Source organism: Leptodactylus fuscus, chromosome 6 (assembly GCF_031893055.1).
Source record: "Leptodactylus fuscus isolate aLepFus1 chromosome 6, aLepFus1.hap2, whole genome shotgun sequence".
Classification (NCBI taxonomy): domain Eukaryota; kingdom Metazoa; phylum Chordata; class Amphibia; order Anura; family Leptodactylidae; genus Leptodactylus; species Leptodactylus fuscus.
This window is the reverse complement of record NC_134270.1, coordinates 130,126,364-130,140,981: the sequence shown is the minus strand read 5'-3', so window position 1 is coordinate 130,140,981 and position 14,618 is coordinate 130,126,364. Positions and strand designations below refer to the sequence as shown.

Sequence of the window (14,618 nt, the reverse complement as noted above, 5' to 3'; positions counted from 1 at the left end):
AATTATCTGGAGCTTAATATGTAGCGAATTAGAGCATCATATGGAAAAAAATTCAGAGACCAGAAACCAATATCAAGTTAACGCTTGCTACGTATGAGTACTTTCAGACTCAAACATCAATTCCATCTAACAATGACTCCCATAGACTATGGAAGAAATAAGTAAGTTACTCCTAAGAAAATCAGCTCAAAAAGTTAGCAGTAATATATGACCGCACGGGGCCCTATGGTAGGTGGGGCCACTCAGCCATCCTAGGTCCAGTTGGACAGTCCTGGATTTTGGGTGCTGTCCTGGTGTTCTGTGTGGTGTGTCCCCGTTTCAACTCTATCTACATTATCAGGACACATAGTTAAATACAGTAGTAGGGCACAATAACATGCTCCATGCTCTACCATTCAAGCTGCGGTTGATGTAGTTTCCGACAGAAAGGCGCATTACATGCTAATGCTGGAGCCTGCAGATGGCGCTATAGAGTTCCAGGGGCTAAGTCAGTATTGCTTTAAAAAATAAATAAACAAATAATTTGTCCAAAAAAAAAAAAATGAAAGCACCAAGGAGATGTTGGAACTGACTGAAACTTTATGTGTGTGAATGCTATGTGTGAAATCTGCTGGAGCATCCACCGATGAATTTGCAAGTTTCTCATCAAATTCCTCATTGGCCACCACCCATTCATTTCAAAAGGAGTTCACAGTCGTAATCTGCCTAAAATTATAGTCTAAGTGGTCCGCGTGTTTTCCCAGGTAACCACTTTTTAATGCGTATAGGTTTCCATTTGGGGTGTCTGCTTGGAAACCCAAACGCCAATGTGAATGAGGCCTTAGTTTTTAAAGGGGCTCTATCCTTGGCAAAAGTCATTTTTAACTAATCACATCCTTGCATAGCCTTTAGAAAGGCCTTTCCACCCGTACCTTTTGTATGTAAATCGTTTTAGTAGTGTTTGAATAGGTCCATTTTTATCCATATGCTAATTAGGCTCCAGCATGCAGCATGCTCTCATCTCTATGCTGTGTGCTATGTATGAGAGCAAGGAGGAGTCAGCAGCAGCAGCCTGCGCTGTAAATAAAGAAGAGACTTCCGGGGTGCACAGAGAAGGCTCATTAGCATATGAATAAAAACAGACTTATTCAAAATCTACTGAGTCAATTTACATACAAAAGGTAGGTGTGGAATAGTCTTTCTAAAGGCTACGCAAGAATGTGATTAGTTAAAAATGACTTTTCCTAGTGATAGAGCCCCTTTAAGAACCGAACAAATAAATGTAAAGTTCAGGCAGGATATATATATAGATAGATATATATATATATATATATAGATAGATATATATATATATATATATAGATAGATATATATATATATATATATATATAGATAGATATATATATATATATATATATATAGATAGATATATATATATATATATATATATATATATATATTATTTACAAATCGCTCACTTTTTTTCAAAAAAATAAATGGAAACAAATATAAATTATGACCTTCAAGATAAGGTATTTACAAAATTCTGTAGGAAGATAAAAGTAAAAGGTGGAATCTCTGTTAGGGCTTGTTCACACGGGGCAAGAGGGGGCGGATTTTGGCGCTGAATCCTCCTCAAAATCCACCCCACATAATAGAGGTCTATGCAGTCCACTAGCGTTCTTTTTTCCGCTAGCGGTTTGTTCCCGCTGGCAGAGAAAAGAAGCGAACTGCCCTTTCTTCAGGCTGATTCAGCCGCAGCGTCCGCCTCACGGCAGCACCATCTGAACTAGGCCCATTTATTTGGGCCTACTCCGGAGCGGGAAGCCGCGACGGTCAAAAGCCACAGTCGCATCTTGGTCCTATTCTGGTGCGGCTTCCCGCGTCAAAATCAGGACCAAAATACGTGGTCCCGTGCCCCGTGTGAACAGGGCCTTATATATCAGTTACTTATTATTCTGCTGGGATGTCTTCATAAAGTGAAACTGCTCACCGGCTGTGCCAATCAATGGGCTCAGGAGGAGACCCTAGGACATCACACTGGTCACGTGTGACCAGTGACTATTTAACATATAAAAATTTGCCTCGACAACCCCTTTAAGTATGGTATCTTACACCAGTCAAAATTAATCATGCCTTTCCTATGTAAAGATATGTTAGAGGAAATATGGCAAGGTGGGTACACCAAAACAAACGTGTTGGGAGTGCCTAAAATTAAGAGAATTAAAAAAGAAAAATCCTAAACCTTAACCTATACATGATAACATTTTGCTCCTTCATAGTATACCTTATTAACTGTAGTATGAGGAAGTTCATGTTCTCAATGAACTAACATGCTGTGTGAAGTCACTGAGATATTCTGAGTTCAGATGCTGGCACAGTCAGTAGTCTTTGCTGAGTAGAGAGCCAAGACTTCACATCTGAGTCATTGTCTTGAGTAAAGTCCCGTTTACCAATAATGGGACATGAAGTTTAAGTCCATGGAATGTAAGAACCTTCTGGAAATATTAGAGTCAAGTATAAAACCAGACCCCTATCAGGAGAGCCACCAGACCACAAAGCAAGCCTAGAATCAGTTCTGCAAAGAAGATCCAAGAAGCATCATGCTGAGCCTCCAGCTAGCTAAGAAGCCCACCCCAAGTCCTTTCAGGCCATTTCTCCAGCCTCTGTGGCCACTGTCCATAGACCTCTTTTCCAGTCTGGAACAAGATATGATACACACTCTAGAAGAAATAAAGACCAGTATGAAGCTGATGGACCAGTTTCACAAGCAGCTTCATCAAGAAACCACTGAGAGTAAGAATCTACCTGTGCTAGCCTTCAGCAATACCAAGTCACCTGAGCACAAGACTGAGACTCCACAAACCTCTATTGATGCAAACTCCTCTGAGAATAAGACCGGCCCTGCTCTTATCGTCAGCGACACAAAGTCAACTGAGGGTCATTCTGTGGTTTCCCTGGGAGTACAAGATTTTCATCCTGAAGAGCTGACAGTCAAACTAGTGGGGAAGAAACTGCTGGTGAGTGGAGCCAAGGAATCCAAGAACGAAGATGGGAAAGGTTCCTTTTCATACAAGTGTCAAATCTATAGGAAGGAGGTGGATCTTCCCCAAGATGTGCAAGCAGAAGACTTGAGTTGTACAGTGACTGATGGAGGCCAACTGCAGATAGAGATTTCCAAAACATCTGCTTTAGAGAGGACTGTGCCAATACAGCATGCAAGTCTGCAGGCCAAGACGCAGGTCTCAGATGGCGGCAAAGACTCTAGATCCTAACTCCAGCCTAAATATTTATTTCTATATGTCTCATGTAATACATTGTATGTCGGACTATTAATAGAAATATGTGAACATTATTAAAAATGTATGCTATTAAAGAGTGTTTAATGGTATTTGAAAAGGTCACCACATACAATATCATATCCATCACATACAATATCATATCCCTCACATACAATATCATAGCCATCACATACAATATCATATCCATCACAAACAATATCATATCCCTCACATACAATATCATATCCATCACAAACCTTGTCCATTGGAGAGTTCTTGGAGATATGAGGGGAAAGTGGTAAGTGTTAATAACAGAATACTTACATATAACTTATGATATGGGAGTTTTCACTTCATACCATAGGACAAGCCACAAATGTCTAAACCATGGGTCCCCAGCCACTAGTACTCTTCTGGTACCACTGATCATTATAACAGGGATGTCCGGCCTGCTATTCTCAGTGTAGAGGTCGCATGGGACCCCCCAGACAGAATACCGTTCGCATTGACAAGCGGTGAGTAGGGACTAAAAGAACTTCAAGATTCTGACTTGATGGTATCGCTGTCCAGAATTGCTCCATAGGTTTTACCCTGGTGTTTCTGATCGCTGTTGGTGCTGTGGTACTCTTTTGCATATCAGGTGGGAATGTGGGGCAATCACGAGACTGTGAAGACTGAGGCTCTAGTATTCTCTTGGACCTCCTCTAGCTTGGACCAAGATAAGAAATGGTTGGGCATGGAGGCATACAGATTCCATGTGATATCTAACAACACATTTGGTAATAGATAGTGCAGCTGGTCCTGTAGATCCTGCATACTTGTAGGCTGTTGAAGCCAGCGACACAGCTGGTCCGATAAATGCTTGGCAATAAATCTGGCACCTGGGCAGATCAAGGAAGTGTTAAAATCTTGTTGATGAATTAGTATCACATCCCTGCTCTCCTTCATGCTTTGAACTCTTCCCTTCCTTCAGTGTGTTGGCGCTGTCAGGCTGCAGTGGGTACACTTTATCATGTCTTCTGGAAGTGTCTTCGGCTTCTGGAAGGAGGTTAGGGACCTCATGGCCTCTCTTTTCATTCAAGGGGTTCCTCTTGATCCACTTACTTACCTCCTTGGCCTTCCCCCTAGGTCCTTGGACCGGAGGACGTCCAGATTGTTTTTATATCTTTGCACAGCAGCTAAATCCCTTATAGCTAGGCATTGGAGGGATGCGGTGCCTCCCACAGGATCTGAATTGCTGGCCAGGGTGAAGGATTTTCCTTACGGTGAGTTGTAACAACACTTTCCAGTCTATTTGGGCCCCTTGGGATGCTTTCTGTATCTACAGGGCTTTTGATTCTGGGTCTGCCTTCCCTTTTCTTGTCTGTCATTCCCTTCCCTGTTCTTTGTTTTGTAGTTACTTTTTATGGATGAGCACTTTCGGTTCGACGGTTCATTTGTATTTTGCTATTTGGAGGTTGTGGGTACCTGCCCCTTCCTTCTTATTATTTAATCGTTTCCTTATTGTATTTTCGGCTCTTGTACTTGGAAAATTTAATTTAAAAAATTACAGTTGGGAAAAAAAATCTTGCTGAGATATTCCTGGGAAACTCTTGCTATGTGTGGGTGAACATTATCCTGCTGAAAATTGTGACTTGGAAGCCCTGCCATGAGAGGCAACACATATGGCTGCAGTAATTACTATGCATACAGCTGAGCAGTTAGTGTCTCTTGTATCACTACTAGGGGTGATAGACTGTCATGTGTAATGGCTCCCCTCATTACCAGGGTAGAAACACAGGTGTGTAACAAAGGTGCCATCTGTGTCTGGATGGTGGACAACGAAACTGTGGGAACTACTCGTACTTGTTGCTGGACCAAACGTATGCGTGTGTGCGTCCTGAAGAAGCCACTACTCCCAACAAAACTTTGAAATGCTGGGTCTAGTTGGTGGGCAATTCATCAAAACAACCACTATACATCTCTCTGTTCAGCCAAAGTCTGTTCGCTGGACAAAATGTCTTCCAAGTGCATCAGAGAGATGTCTAGCAGTCAACAATCTCTTATGAGAAGGGTACACTACCCAAAAGTGACCATTGAGAGCCATTTTATAAGGGAACGTGTGGTAAGAGCCAGTGTCTATCCAGGCCATCATTTTATCTCCCCGAGACATATCTGCATGCCGAGTTTTGCAGTAATCTGATCGTGCTATGTGTTTGTTTTTTTGTCAATGAGTGTAATTTTCCCTAAAAGTATCATTCTCGTCTGACAAGCTCTCCCTATTTGTTCCTTCCAGGGAGTGTTGAATTTCATGCAGTACAAGTTTAGCCACTGGCAATCCAAAGAGAAGCAAACAATGTAAAATTTAAGAGCGTTTAAGCACATTATTGGAATAGCAATATTTTTCCCAAGGGACAAACCTAGAACAAACCTTCAATAGTTCCAAGCTGATATGAGACAGAAATATGCCAGCAGACATAGGCAGATAGGTGCTTGACTCCAGTTTTGCCTAAAACCCTGACATACATAAACTATACATAAAAACAAAGACTAAGATGACAGTGTAAAAGGAAGTATACCTTGTGTGTAGAACATCAGCAGTATCTGCAGTATATGGCAATCCATCTAAAATAGTAAGATATTTAGCACTACTAGAATTCCATCCATCTACATTGACACCAAGGAAAAATAATAATGAGTAAATGCAGGAAGAATCTTTCATGATGCTGGTCAGTACAGGCCTGAAACTTAAGACTCAGTGTTATGTCAGACGTGTTATTTTAGTTCATGAGACAAGGAGGCTGAGTCACTAAGTTATGCCGAGCAATATTTACCAATAATGTAACGTGAGCCATCGGATGGGAATTCTAGACATGAATGGAAGTTTAACCGGAGGTATAAAAAGAGTCCATAGATATTTAAGACCCACAACTAGTCTAAGAGCTAAACAACATAAGCAGACCGGACGGAGAACAACAATGTTGTGCCTTCATCTTCAGAGGAACAATGATCCATGGAGGTCCTTCATCCAGCCTCTGTGGCCAGCTTCTGCTGACCTCTTCACTAGGATGGAGCAGGACATGATCAGAACAATTGAGGATATAAAAGCCAGCATGAGACGTATGGAGCTTTTGCACAAGCATTTGATGGAGGAGATGGTCCTTGAAGACAAAAGCATTCTACCACTGATGCCTTCTGGTGACATTCAGTCCAGCGATGATGGTTTTACGTTGTGCTTAGAAGTTCAGGACTTTTCTCCTCATGAGCTCACCGTTAAACTGTATGGAAGGAAGTTACTTGTTACTGGTGCCAAGGAAACAAAAAATGATGATGGGAATGGTTCCTTTTCCTACAAGTGTCAAATCTTCAGGAAGGAGGCAGATCTTCCCCAGCATGTTCGAGCAGAAGATATGAGCTGCATATTAACCTCTGATGGTCACCTGAAAATAAAAGCACCATGGCAGACAGCCCCAGCTCTGAAGGAGAGGAACGTGCCAATCCAGCTTACAACCATACAAGCAACAGACCAGAAGCCAGAGGATGGCAATGAGGCGAGAAACAACCAGGAGCCTAAGCCCTAAACCTCATGTCAAGGTTTCATCACAGTCTTCTAGATGTGGCTATTTATAGTTTTACAAGTGACGGCCTTCTGGATTGTTGAGAAGTATTCCACAGTGTTTGATATATTACATATATTTTTATTTTTATCATGTTATTAAATTTAAGAGATTCTTTAGCAGTTCTGGTCATTTGATAGAATTTGTTATTATGTATCTTGGTTTGGGGGAAAATTAATCCAATCTTTATAGACTCTTTAAAAAGAGATTACAGAATACTTGTTTCTCTTTACATCGTGATATATAAAGACAACCATATAGCCTAAGCACTATAGTGTACCATCACAACTTTATATAAGAAATTCCCAATTACAAACATCTAGCTATTCAGTTTTTCCTTCTCGCAGCACCATGGCCTTTTCACTTGACAAGGCGTTAGGATAAGTTATATTTATATTCAGAGGAAACAAGAAAAATATCTAGATTTGCTGTAAAGAAGGTCCATACATGGCATCACTGTCTACTATGATCAACACTACTAATGGACCCAGACCTACAGATTCGCTTACATATCACAGCTTATAGGTTGACTAATATACAAATTTATGTTCCCTAAAATGGTCATTGTGGTGTTCCCTCTACATTATCATTTTTTTTTTACTTCTAGCCTGTTCATTCACTCTAAATTCTGTGTTACATCTGGGAGAGGAGATGGACTGTCAGCTCAGAAGAATCAGATTACTTGCTACATACAGAAGTCTATGGAGAAGTGAGGCAAACACTACACATTGTAGCAAATAGTACATTTTCTATTCAGTTATACCCCAGCGGTTTCATCACTTTCAGTAGTAAGCTATAATGTCCTCTATGGTTCTTCTAAGTGCGTGAGAAAGGTAAGAATAATCTTGTGTTCTCCATGTGCTGTTTACAGGAGAAAACATAGCAGCCAATCTCGCCTCCCCAGCAAATATGGGTCCTGCTGACTACAAGACATATTTACCAGATATAGAGCTACTCCTCATGTACAGATACCATAGCTTGACTGAAAAGTCCCCAAAAATGACCGAAACGGCCTATAAACATGTGGAGCTTTAGATTAGCATTACTTCTTGAAGTCATTGTGCGAGAGGTCCATTTATGAAATCGCTATAACACTTCTCAAGATTGTAAATATATTCCAAGACATATCACACTAAGAAAAAATATTATCTTGTGGATCCTAGCAGAATGTTAGTATTCTGAACATCTGAAGTTCACAAATTAATCACAGACTGAAAAGACTTGGACAAAATGTCTCTAAGGACTCGTTCACATCTACACCTGGGAGTCCTTTCCGTTTCCTACACAAAACAGGACAGAAGACGGAAACCTGCAGGACTCTTTCATACCCATTCATTTGAATGGGACTGAAAAGTGTCCAGCCGTGAGTGCCAGTGAGCGTTTTATGCTCTCCGCGGCGAAACCGGTTTTTTAAATCGACACAGAGTTGGACATGCAGTACTCGGTGTCCAGTTTAAAAAAAACCCCGGTTTAGCCGCGGAGAACATAAAACGCTCACCATCGCTCACAGCCGGACTCGGCATGAGAGGTTTCCGTCTTCTGCATGCAGAAAACGGAAACCTGAGTACGGAGTGGCGAACGCTGGTGTGAACCCAGCGTCACATGTACATCAAAGGGATAGTCCCATCTGGACAATTATGGCTATATCCACAGGCTATACCATGAACGCCCGATTAATGCAGATCCCACCTCTGTCTCAAGAACAGGGGTCCCCTGTTCCTCATCTCATGGCTGCAAAATCCCCTTTAATCTGACCTAAACAAGTTCCAAATCTAATGCTATGAGAGACTGGAAGCCTCACATTTGACCACCCTGCATTCCCTGGTGAGTGTATACCAGCCAATGGCTCCTGCTGAACTGCTAGGGTCTATAGGCTCCAATTAGCAAAACTCCAAGAAGCGATTTTGTTGCTAACGTGTTAATAAATAACCAATATCGCCGGCAGAAGAGAGCGTCTTCCTATAAGCAGCACATTGACTGCCAGGCTCCACACTTTCTGCAGCACAAGCTTTCTGTAATGAGGCTTGAGATCCAAAGTGTGAATGATTTTCATGGCCAGGAGCGCTAGGAACCCCTGACTCGACGCTATTTATAACACACCAGCTGCCCCTCTGTCATTGCACAGACCATCATTTTCTTAGGAAGCTGAGTGTTGTGGGTTTTAGTGCACACAAAGCCCCAGTGGCTATTACAAAGAAATGATTTCTGCTGTGGGGAGGAAGTGTTGGAGGACAGATCAATAATTAATAAAGACAACGCTGAATTGGAACCCAGGCACCAGCTGGGGACATCCACCGCCAGCCAAATTCCTCATGTTTAACTGGTGCTGGAAAGACAGTGTAGTCGGTTCATCATTACAAAGGCAATCTGTGTATGCACCAGCACTATGTCACTGCTGATCAGCTTAAAAGTCCACAAAACAGACTTAAAGAGGACCTTTCATGGTTTGGGACTCAGGCAGTTCTATATACTGCTGGAAAGCCGACAGTGCGCTGAATTCAGTGCACTATCGGCGTTCCCGATCTGTGCCCCGGGTAAAGAGCTATCGTTCCTGGTACCATAGCGCTTTACAGTCAGAAGGGCGTTCCTGACAGTCAGGTACTTCCTTCTCCACAGCAGCGCCTATTGCACTGTACAGTGTGAGCGGGGAGGAACGCCCCCTCCCCTCCTGATAATACAAGTCTATGTATGAGCACTGTGAGCAGAGAGAGGGGGCGTTCCTCCCCGCTCACACTGTACAGCGCTATAGGCGCTGCTGTGGAGAAGGACGTTCCTCGCTGTCAGAAACGCCCTTCTGACTATAAAGCGCTACGCAGATCGAGAAAGCACTGTCGGCTTTCCAGCAGTATATAGAACTGCCTGTGCCCCAAACCATGAAAGGTCCTCTTTAAAGGGGACCTGCCAGGAGGATTTGGGAAACAACCACCCATCATTTCTTATAGAGCAGGTGGAGGGAAAGGAGGAGACAACACTATGAAGTAGTGCGCTAGATATAGACATTGCCTTAACCATGAGAGATTATCATCATTACTAGAAATCTATAGTAATGTAAATAAAATACTATACACTGCAAATGTATATTATATTACATAGGTTCGGGGGGGACACTTAGATGCTGAAGCTGAGAGAACAGACTTGTAGTAAACTCCGTTGTCTTTGTGTTTACATAGAGGACAGTCTCAAGAGAACTCATTTTTGATCAAAAATTCCAAAAAGTAGAGTCAAAGAAATCCAAGTTAAATCGGCCACACAGGAGAACTGAAAACTTCTTCCATATTTCTGAATAATGGAGATGCTTCTGCAGTATCCAATTGTATGAAGTCTGCTATATAGTACTCTAAAATAAGGGATACTACTGCTGCGTCCAGTGAAAGGTTTTTTTTTTTTTTTTTTGGTAATTATACTTCTATTGTATTCAAATGAGTACTGGGGAACAGATTGCTGTGACCTGAGGCCATCACGAGAACCAAGGCCTACAAGTTCCCTATGGGCATCACTGCTCTAAGAGTCCCATAAAAGTAATTCAAGTAGTGGGCACATGTGTAGCACTGCTCTATTTAGGTAAAACTGCTGAAAGTGGGATAATTCCTTTACTGCAACAAATTGGAGCAAAACAGACCGATACATATTCACTCCTAAAACAGAGGACAGGAGAGAGATTTATACTGCTGCTGTGTATTTAATGTAAAGAAATATCTCAGGCCAGATAAACTTATAGCAAGACCTCAGCTGTGAGGACTTTAAGAGATGGCACCTTATAGGGTAGGTTAAGGATTTGGTGTAACCTAACAGGTAGCCAAAGTAGGAGATGGCTTCATATTCTGCATAACACCTTAGTAAACTAGATTATTTACATTCACTGTCAGGAAGCCAAGATCTTGAAAAGAGATAGGAATTGAAACAAAGTATCATATAGAGCAGCCTAACTTTTTTTTTTTTTTTTTTTTTACAAAGAATGATTTCGTTACAGGTCTTAGAGCAACTTTACTGATAAATATTTTATGGGTATGGTCAGCAGATTGGCAGCTAACCATCACCCCACAGCCTCTTCAGTGTTTTACTAAAAAGCCACTTTTGCCCGTTGTTCTAGAGTCTATACCATTAACAGTTGTGAGATCAACATACAGGTATTTCAGCAGCATCAAATGGGAATCGCGGACATCTAATTCTGACACCTGATACGGGAATAAACTAGGATGAGACGTGTTGTAAAATGTATATTTGGAGGAAGTTGATGAATGGGAGATCAGGCTAACAGTCTTAAATAGAGTGCTTTGTAAAATACTTGCCCTATTGATTTTTTAACTGCTTAAGAACTGATTGTTTCGAAAGTTGGAGAAGTCTTTTACAGCAACCACATGTACACACGTGGCCTAAATTGTTGTTACCCCTGGTTTAATGAAAGAAAAACCCACAATGGTCACAGAAATAACTTGAATCTGACAAAAGTAATAATAACCAAACTACAAGTTGACAAGCCACAAAGCTTCTGGGAGAATGTCCTATGGACAGATGAGACAAAAATCAAACTTTTTGGCAAGGCACATCAGCTCTATGTTCACAGACAGAAAAATGAAACCTGTCTTGAAAAGAACACTGTACATGTCTTGAAAAGAACACTGTCCCTACTGTGAAACATGGAGGAGGCTCTTATGTTCTGGGGTTGCTGGCACAGGGTGTCTTGAATCTGTGCAGGGTACAATGAAATCTCAAGACTATCAAGGGATTCTAGAAATGTGCTGACCAGTGTCACAAAGCTTGGTCTCTGTCACAGGTCATGGTTCTTGCAACAGGATAATGACCCAAAACACACAGCTAAAAACACCCAAGAATGGCAAAGGGGAAAACATTGGACTATTCTGAAGTGGCCTTCTATGAGCCCTGACCTAAATCCTATTGAGCATCTTTGGAAGGAGCTGAAACCTGCTGTCTGGAAAAGGCACCCTTCACACCCGAGACAACTGGGGCAGTTTGCTCATGAGGAGGGGCCAAAATATCTGCTGAGAGGTGCAGAAGTCTCATTAACAGTTACAGGAATCATGTGATTGCAGGGATTGCCTCTAAAGGTTGTGCAACAAAATATTAAGTTAAGGGAACCATCATTTCTGTCCAGGCTGTTTCATGAGTTTTATTTTATTTTATTTTTTTAATTCTGTTGAAGTGAAAAGCAATGTCTGATTTTTATTTGTTCATTTTCATAGAATTTTTATTTTTAATTTTGTCAGAATCAAGTTATTTCTGTGACCATTGTGTTTTGTTTTTTTTTTCTCATTAAACGAAGGGACCAACAGTTTTGTCCACGTGTGTATTTCAATGAAGCACCACTGTAGGTTATATCCATAGAGAAGTCTGGTCCTGTGGCTGGTACTGGCTGCGAAGTCCTGTGAAGTAAGATTTGTGGCAGACATTTTATCCTAACAGGGCCTGCAGAAAGCCATGAGCTTGCTGTAGAGAAAAATAAAAACAAACACATTGATAGGCACGGAATACACTTTTAGTCAGAAATTTCTGAAACAAATCTGTTGGGTGTGTAAAGTCACCTTAAAGTGCACCATTCACATTGAGTTAAAGCCATCAAAATCAGCATGACAAGTTGACCATCAAGTTTGTACTCCGGCCGGCCCGCCGCCTTAGGTTCCGGACCGAAAGCCGGGTAGCTGCAACGGAAAGCCAGTGCACTGCAGCAGCATCCAGCCGCGCACTCCGCTCCAGATTAGGCCTAATGAATGGGCCTAGTCGGGAGTGTCTTCAGGCAGAATGGCGAGGCGAAACAGCCTGATAATGGCCTCAAAATTCTGACCAAAAATCCCCGTGTGAACTTACCCTTAGACTTCAACCTGCCTGATCTTTTTGCCCCTGGGGAGTGAAAATGCCACCAGATCATCAACAACTTGTTTCCAATCAGAACACATAAATGCTTGGTCAAGCCAAGTGTGCATTAGGCAGTAGGGATTGCTGTCTAATGTGCAATGCCAGTGTAGATGTTCAGAAGCCGGATGATACATCTACAGGACATAATAACCAGAAGGAATTCATGCTGCCATGAAATTACTTTGCCTAAAGAAACTTTAATAACCTCCTTATAAGTGTATGTAGGGTCAAACAAGTGATCTTACGCTTTTAGATTTCATTAGGATATTTTACCAGAGGTCTGAAAGGCAGGTCAAGTCACAGCTTCTCTTCTTAGCACCTTCAGATCACTGGCTTAACAGGGGGTATCCCTATAAAAGCAGGCTCCAAATTAGAAACACCCCTTTAAAAAGAGATCTACCTTCTACAATTATCACGCAAGTCAAATGAATAATCAATAGATCTGCAATGCTCAAGCCATTCATGACGAGTCCATACTTTACAGTCTGGTTTCTCAATTTTAGGTTAAAATTAAAAGGTCATGAAATAAAACCCTAGATTTTACAGACAGAAAAGGAGGAAACCATGTATATGTTGGATACGTACTGTATTATCAAGATATACTGATTGAGTACATATTGCAGAGAACATACAATACAAAATACAGAAAAGAAAAATATAAACAAAAAGGAAAAAAAAAAAAAAAAAAAAAAAAAAAAAAAACACAGAAGTTCCCATCCCCTTAATACTCGTAACTGTTATTTGGTCAAGTGACTGGGCTGAGACACATAAAAACTAGTCAGTTCGCCATATTACTGCACAACTCTACTTCACAGCTCCTCGCCCCCAGTAAAAAGGACTCAATTACGGCGCACAAAAATTTACTGGTGATCCAAATATGTAGACTGGTGGGTCAATACAGAGTCATTGCCTTATAGATAAGTGCTGAAAGCAGGGGAATATCCTAAGTCTCTACAGTGCATTGGTAGATTCCTATAGATAGTAACAGACCTGACGTCTGACCCCAAGCTGGACATTTTTCTGCCTTTGTGCAAATTCCGCTGACATGATTACACATCGGAAATAATCCAATTTATGATATGTTGTCTCATGATTTTTATTTCTACAACAGGTTTTTGTCAGAAACCTCACTTAAAAGAGAAATTCCCTTTAAGTAGGGCTCTACAGACTGATAGGTGGCATGTATCACATGTATATGGTCGGAGTTGCATCCAGCTTTTGCCCCTAGAATGTTCTCCAAGATATTGATCCATAGTAATTTACGTGCGTGACTAGGTGTAAGGCCTTACTTCACTATACTCCATTCTCTCTAACAGGGGTAGCAGAAAAATGTGGAAAATATTTTTTAAAAAGTCTTTGAATTTTAATAATCTGGAAGAACAGGATATAGTGGCAAAAATCAATCCACCCACATAGTAAAATCTCACTAATGGCAAAATAACTTACAGCGAGAACAATCTCCTAGTGAGGGGTCAGGATAAGGCTTTCGAGTGCCCAAACGGCGCTCCTTGGCCCAATACAAAATTGGTCATATATAAGTCAATTAGAAATTGAGCAGCAAAACAATTTTTTTTTACAGAAATAATGGCTCTCATGTTTGCTGTAGTTGTCATTTCCATCCCTTTCTCACATCCTTTTCGTGACGTGCCATTTTAGCGCTTAGATCGGTAGACAAGGAGCATTACAAAAAGCCTGGCGCTACGGTATTGCGTAATTTTGAAGAGGGCTTTTAGTAACTGATAATAGCACAGTCTGGAGTGCTTCTCTTACATCCCAAAACTGGATCCCAGACTGGAAGTCAATAGGCTCCACTAGGTCCTGTTTGGAAAGAAAGCCATCGTGGCTCCATTCTGTATAACCAGGAGGAACATAACCCTATTTCCAATTTAGT

The 14,618-nt window shown here is 41.3% G+C and overlaps 2 protein-coding genes across 2 annotated transcripts; both read left to right on the top strand.

The window, feature by feature from the left end:
* The first annotated feature begins 2,573 nt into the window (after positions 1 to 2,573).
* LOC142209691 (heat shock protein beta-11-like) lies at positions 2,574 to 3,255 on the top strand. The gene has a single exon (XM_075278725.1). The coding sequence runs from the start codon at positions 2,583 to 2,585 to the stop codon at positions 3,252 to 3,254; it is 672 nt and encodes a 223-aa protein (XP_075134826.1). The 5' UTR covers positions 2,574 to 2,582; the 3' UTR covers position 3,255.
* A 2,861-nt stretch (positions 3,256 to 6,116) lies between these two features.
* LOC142209690 (heat shock protein beta-11-like) lies at positions 6,117 to 6,971 on the top strand. The gene has a single exon (XM_075278724.1). It carries the CDS (start codon positions 6,218 to 6,220, stop codon positions 6,818 to 6,820), a length of 603 nt encoding a protein of 200 aa, XP_075134825.1. The 5' UTR covers positions 6,117 to 6,217; the 3' UTR covers positions 6,821 to 6,971.
* Positions 6,972 to 14,618: the final 7,647 nt, after the last annotated feature.

Excerpts from the sequence above, each read along its gene's own strand:
- LOC142209691 (XM_075278725.1), top strand. The coding sequence starts at position 2,583 with ATGCTGAGCCTCCAGCTAGCTAAGAAGCCCACCCCAAGTCCTTTCAGG.
- LOC142209690 (XM_075278724.1), top strand. The coding sequence starts at position 6,218 with ATGTTGTGCCTTCATCTTCAGAGGAACAATGATCCATGGAGGTCCTTC.